Source organism: Dipodomys ordii, unplaced genomic scaffold, assembly GCF_000151885.1.
Source record: "Dipodomys ordii isolate 6190 unplaced genomic scaffold, Dord_2.0 Scaffold70, whole genome shotgun sequence".
In the NCBI taxonomy this organism is placed as follows: Eukaryota; Metazoa; Chordata; class Mammalia; order Rodentia; family Heteromyidae; genus Dipodomys; species Dipodomys ordii.
The window spans coordinates 946,536-953,141 of record NW_012267286.1 but is presented as its reverse complement, the minus strand read 5'-3'; the positions used below and the strand labels follow the sequence as shown (position 1 = coordinate 953,141).

Genomic DNA, 6,606 nt, shown 5'->3' with positions numbered 1-6,606 from the left:
CACATATTTCAAGTCCTAAAGCTTGAAATCAGGGACTGGGGACTGCCCATGAGCTTTTTGCTCAAGGCTAACACTCTACCATTTGAGTCACAGCTTTTTAGCTTTTTGGTGGTTTAACTGAAGATAAGTTTCATAGACATTCCTGCCCAGGTTAGTTTTGAACCTCCATCCTCAGACCTCAAAGTCCTGAGTAGCTAGGATTACAGGGGTGAGCCACTGGCAGCCAACTAATAATTTTCATTTAAAAAGAGAGAGAGAGAGAGAGCAAAAGAATTCCATGTATTTATAGGTTTATTGATATACAGGAATATGAAAGAGGCATTACACAATTTAAGCTTGTTTTCCAAATACATCACTTACATGAAAACTAAACAGCAATGATCGTCCTGGTTTCATATAGGAGGCAAATTTAGGGACGTTAAAAAAAATTTGTTTTGGCTTTTTTACCCTATTTCTTAAGAGTATAAAACTTACAGCCATTCTCATGAGATGCAAACCAGCAGGGCTAAAATTATTAGAGGAAATAATAAGGTCTCTCCTTTAGTAACTTGTACAGTGATTTTTTTCCCATAGATACCCAATATGTGGACATGATTTAGAAACAAAATTCTCAACAAACCACTAAATCTGTATGAAGCTATCTTTAAGTTACCTGTTTCATTTGGGGGGAATGGGTTTGCGTGTCTAAAGTGGTGACCTTTTTATTTCCAAGATGTAGAAACATATAAACGCTTCTATCTAGCATCTTAACCTGTGGCGTGGTTTTTGGTGCTTAGACATTGAGTCTACATTATTTCCATTGCAAATCCAGATGTACTTTAAAAAAAAATTGCACAACAACATGACATCCAATAATCCCATTGATTCAGTATTCACTGTTGGCTGATTGATCCGTGATCTTTTCAGTTCACTCAGAAAATTGGCCAACATTTCACTGTAAAAAAAGAAATGTGCAAAAAAAAAAAGTGGTTTAAAAATGTGGGGTGAAGCGTCAAAGCGTGAAACGCACTCAAAACCAGACCTGGCGTTTTCTAAGCCTCTCAGTTCAGCTGGAAGTTTCAAGTCCCCCCGCGGGATCACTGATCAAACCAATGATTAACCGCTGGCTCGGTGGGGGGGGGTGAGCAGGCCTAGAAACGTCCATGGCAGAAAGACCAAAACATGTTGCCTTACTTTGATATAAGTCAACGTACCAAAAGGCTCAGCGTGTGAACTGTCGCATGAGAGCTGTCAAAGACCCGATTGAAAAGGAAACGGACGTCCGCTCTCCTCCGCCCCGTCAGCCCGCGTCCGCCCGCCACGGCATCCCACAAATCTCGCGAGAGCACCATCGCTCCCCACCTAGGCGCATGCGCCCCGTGCAGGGTACGGGGAACCCGCCCCACTTTCCAGCCGGAGAAAAAGCGGAAAAAAAAACCCGCGAGACGAGAAAGGCAATTGGCCAGAGCGGGAGGGTGAACGACGGAAGAGGCGGGGCCTTGACGGAAGGCGGGCCAGAACTGTGCTGGCCTCCGCCGTTCGCGGCATTTCCGCCGGAAGTTGTCATCGAGTCTATAAAAGAGCGTGCGCCGGAGCCCTAGGTCTCTTTTGCCCGGGAGGTCGCGTCTTCGTCTCAGCTGTCAGCCGGCCAGTGCCGTCGTGGGAGATGGCGGTCAGCGTAAGGGCTGAGCCCACTCGGGGGTTCACCAGGGCCCGGGACGGGCCTGCGCAGGCCGGCGCCGGCAGGCTGGGCACGGCCGGCCGGGATGGGAGTTGGGACGCCGTCGGGGGCCCGCCGTGAGCCCGTTCTCTAGTGGCGCAGCGCGCCCTCGGGTGTCCGCCGCGGCCCGTTCTGCGGGAGCCAGCGCCGAGCACGCGGAGGCCCGCCGCGGCCTCCTCGGACGGTGAGTACCGCCTTCGGCCGTCTCCTCATCTGAAACCTCCATGTATCTATGGGACCTGTCAGCCGTGGCAGGCTCCCTTCCTAGCCATGGAAGAGCATGAGCCTTGTTGATTGGCAAAGCTGGCACCATCTTGGTTGGTATCAGATTCTGACTTGCACAAGGAACACGGCGCCCATTGTTTTTACAGACCTGCGAGATAACTTGGGTCTCCCTGGGGCAAAAAGCTTTACTAAAAAACGATGTTCATGTTTCCCAGGAGCCCTGAACCTCGTGGCTGATGAGTGACTGAAAGTGACGGCGTACAGTTTGCCTTGCGGTGAGTATTTTCAGTCAGTCGGAAAACATCCGCAGCCTTTAGTTTCGCCAGATCGCTGGCACTTGGTAATCTTGCCGGTTGAGTAGAAATAAGTGGGGCACGTGCACAGCTAGCAGTTTTGTAATAGTTTTCTCTTTTGTTACAGACAAAGAAATCCAAATGATAATGGATGAAATACACAGCGTCTGCCAAAGGGTCGCCAAAGTTTCAAACCTTGGGAGTGGATATTTTGAATAATTTAGAAGGTATCAGCGTTATTTTTTTTTGTCCAGTCGTGGGGCCTGAGCTCTACCACTGAGCCACCTTCCCAGCCCTCGTGCATTTTTTTAATAAAGTGGCTTAAAGATAATGTTGCTTTCTTCTTGACTAAATCATGTAAAGAGAAAACTTCCGTTGAGGGACTATGATGAGTTGCAAGACTATAGAGTTTGAGAAGGGGTTAAGTATAACCTTAAGGGGGAGAGAACAGGGTGTTCGATAACAAAAGAGATGCGACACAAATTGAGAAGTTATGCAGTTTATTTACACAAATGCACACTGACCATTTGTGCCAGACAAGGGACTCTAAACGTGTTTACTGGCCTTGAAACATTGCCTGCTGTACTTAAAACTTCATGATATTGTTGTTAACACTTTAGTTATTAAAAAGCAGCCAGTGGTTTTGCAGAATGGTGTAAAATGTACAAATTGTACTTTTAGCCCTTGTGCAACTGGATACCATGTTTGTTGCACATGTGAATACTGCTGGAAAGTAATGGAGGTGGTGGGATTTCAGGAAAGCACACATGATGCTCCACATGAAACATGGCTTGCACATTTGCAAAGTATAAAGCACCTCAAGGTTTGCACCAGTCCTTATCAAATAGGATTTAATGAGGGGATGTAGTTAGATGCACTGGGAAAGTCAGGTAAACTACTTTATAGAGACACCCAAGTATAAGGAATATTTACACCCTTAGTCAAAGTGCTGATTCTTCCGAAGGTTTCGTGGTATTAGCAATAATGGTTATGATTTGAGAGTATTAAGTTGTGCCATATGCAGTTAGGAGCAGAAAAAATTAAGCCACTTAGCTGACTTGCTCCTTTGAGAAGTCTGGGCCAAGCAGCTGAGGAACAAAGTCATCCTGAGCAAGAAAGTCAATGGTGTAGACTTAGCTGTTAATCTTCCCATGGCAATAATTCACTTGGGTATTCTGTCAAGAATACTGAGCTTAAAAAGGAGTTGCCATGAGCATAGTGCAATGATATTTATCTAACCACCAAAAAGAAGTGGAGCTTTTGCTCAAGTATAAGTGAAGTATAAGCCTTCAGTGAAAGCTAAGGAAAGCAGCCTGGAAGTGGAGGTTGTCCTTCGCCTTGGAATCATCTTTCATCAGCCATATAGTTTACTCAGTCAGAAATGAGGCAACTCTAAAATCCTACTGACCTTAAGTTGCACAGACTTCTAGAATATGATTTATACAAGGGAGAAACATTTGTCAGGGTGGGTTTTTTAAGGTTAGTGTTGGGAAAACCTGTGAGTCAGTTACAGGGACATTCCAGTAGATGGCACACTTGTCATGGGCCATGAAACTATTAAGTTAGATAATGAAGGTTGTAAATGTTACCGGAAATCCTCCAAATTACAAAGTGGCTTAACTCTTCTGAAAAATACATTTGGAACTTAACTAGGAGGAAGTAAGTAGCAAGTAACAAGGCATTTATGGGAATGTTGGGACAAGCACATCCTGTAGCCTAGTGATTATTGCTGCTACAGGTGTATAATGGAATACCCTTTAGGCCTTTGATTACCTCATAAGAGAGGTTACACCGGTTAAAAAAAAAGCCAAACTAGGTAATGATCCCGTTCTTAATTTAAGGTAACTTTTTATCAAATGTGGACACTTAAATATGAATCCAAGTACCATATTGCATTAAAGTAAGAACAGTTACTGCAAAGTCAATGTGGGAAGTGCATGCAGAAGAGATGAGACTTAAATGAGCATTTTGTTTCCCCTGTAAACTTGGTAGCTAGCAATGCTAGTTTAAAAGCAACCAGTATTGAGGTATATAACCAAAAGAGTTCACAGGTTTTCAAAAGCAGCAAGTGCTGCATAGCTTTTACCACAACAAAAAGCAGGAGGAACACAGAACTCAGTCTCCTGTAGTTGTCACTTCTAGATTAGTGCTAGTAGTGGAGGCTGATGGCTTTCTATTCCCACCCCCCCTCGGGTTTCAAGGAGCTAAAGTGGTGATACTTTTAATCCAAGGTACAAAGGCTGAGACTTTGGTATAAACACCAGGGGAATCCTTAAGTCCACAACCATATCCCCAAGATGTCACTCCATACACAACCCAGCTGTCTCCAGACCGCTGGCACACAAGTGGTCCTCCACTGTCCCCCTGGCAGCTGTCCACACTCGTGTGTTCGTGGAGGGTTCCAGCACACAGCATTCTCCTTGTAAACCGGCCCTTATAACGTTCTTCACAAAATCTCTTGGGAAGTAGGGGGATGGCTGCTTGTTGGAGTGTTCTTGAATAGGCTCGTCCTAGTCAAACCAAATTAATTAATTGATGAACTTCCAGCTAATGATAACATGTCAACAGTTAAACATTTAGTATTTGTGAAAATGAAATCATGGCATTCATGTGATTCAAATAAGTTTAAACTATAAGTGAACTATGTAGTGCTACCTACATTTTTTTGTTGTTGGAACTTCTAGTTGGAATACAAGTTTACAGGGACTTTTTGTGCCAGTACTGGAGCTTGAAGTCCACCTGGGCACTGTCTTAGCCTTTTTACTGAAGGCTGGCACTCAGCCATTGAGACCACAACTTCATTTCTGGATTTTTGGTGGTTAAGTGGAGTCTTAGCTTTGCCTGGGCTAGCTTTGAACTGTGATCCTCAGATCTCAGTCCCCTGAGTAGTGAGGAGTACAGAAAACAAGTTTGTTTCTCAATATTGAAATTTTCAAGAAATAATGAGTAATGTGGGCTCTGAGCTTAAAAGGAAAGGTACAGAAAGCACAATTACTGCAGGTTTTACTACAGTCTTTATATTATTTTTTATATTATATTTTACTACAGTCTTGTATATTAAAAAGCCAGAAGTGTATTTGTGCTGGTTTTGAATTAGCACACTAACTACATTGAATTTCAGGATTAAAAAAATAAATGATGCTCCTGACTCATGGCTGTAATCCTACCTGCTTAGGCTGAAATCTGAGAATTACAGTTCAAAGCCAGCCAAGACAATTTTAAAAGTCCTTGAGATGCTTAATCTCCAATTAGCCAGAAAGAGACAGAAGTAGAGGCCTAGCTCAAGTGGTAGAACACCAATCTTGAGTAAAAAAGCCAAGTGTGAGCTCAAGGCCCCTGAGTTCAAACCCACATATGGGCAAAGCATATATACATAAATACCTAAATAGGTATGTGGTAGTGTACAAAATGGTTCAGAAATCAAGCATTGGCCCTGCTTTGCTGTATCGACATAGTCTTCATTTTTACCACCAAGTGCAAGTATTCTCGAACTTTAGTTGCTGAGCCATTCAGTACTTACTTGTTCCCATGTAGGAAATGTACAACTGACATGTTCTCCATGATTACATTTTCTTGTATATAGACCCATTAGAATCTCCACTAAATCGGGATAACTAGGCTATTTAAAAATTCTGTAATTTACTTACTTGGTCATTTTATATTCAGATATGGTGTCATGGTGTCATTTTCCCATATAAAATCATTCTAACTAGCTTCTGAGAGCATCCATTTTTCACATGGGCCAACATACTGTATTTTGAGATGGCATACTTTGATTTTATGAACTTTACCTCAGGATCATTTCCAGTGTTTTCTTGATATTCTGTTATCTAGAATAAATGTTCTACATCTTGCTACTGCAGAGGTCTCTAAATCTAGTTTTAGTCCACCTAATCCAGATAAAATCTAAGCCTGCTTTGACCCTAACCTGAGCAAGTACTTCCTGATAAAAATGCTCACACATAACCCTTGCTACTTGGGAGGCTGAGATCTGAAAACAGCTAGGAAAGTCCTGAGACTCTTACCTCCAATTATGCACCAAAAAAGCCAGACGTGGCTCAAGTGGCAGAGCACTAGCCTTGAGCAACAAAGCTCAGGAACAGCTTTCATGCTGTCCTTTAACTTGGCCCTAAGTTCAAGCCCAAAAAAGAAAAAAAATTGGTTTAACTACAGCAAGATGATTCAAAAACAAGAACAAACTAAGCACTCTTTCTGCTTAAGGTTTGCAAGAATGGGAAGGGAGAATGAAGGAGAAACTTTTTGTGGGTTTCACTTCACCCTCCACCTGTGTTCTATGTTAAGGAAGTCTCCATAAAAATTTAACTTGAGGGGCTGGGAAAGTGGCTCAGTGGTAGAGCGCTTGCCTTGCATGCATGAGGCCCTGGGTTC

The 6,606-nt window shown here is 43.2% G+C and overlaps 1 protein-coding gene across 1 annotated transcript in view; it reads right to left on the bottom strand.

Annotated features, from left to right (window-relative positions):
• Positions 1-4,413: 4,413 nt before the first annotated feature.
• Positions 4,414-6,606, bottom strand: part of Prss12 (protease, serine, 12 (neurotrypsin, motopsin)) — a 74,221-nt gene continuing 72,028 nt past the window's right edge. Inside the window, 1 exon segment of the mRNA XM_013023734.1 lies at positions 4,414-4,727. Within this exon segment, the coding sequence (XP_012879188.1) occupies positions 4,414-4,727 (314 nt within the window).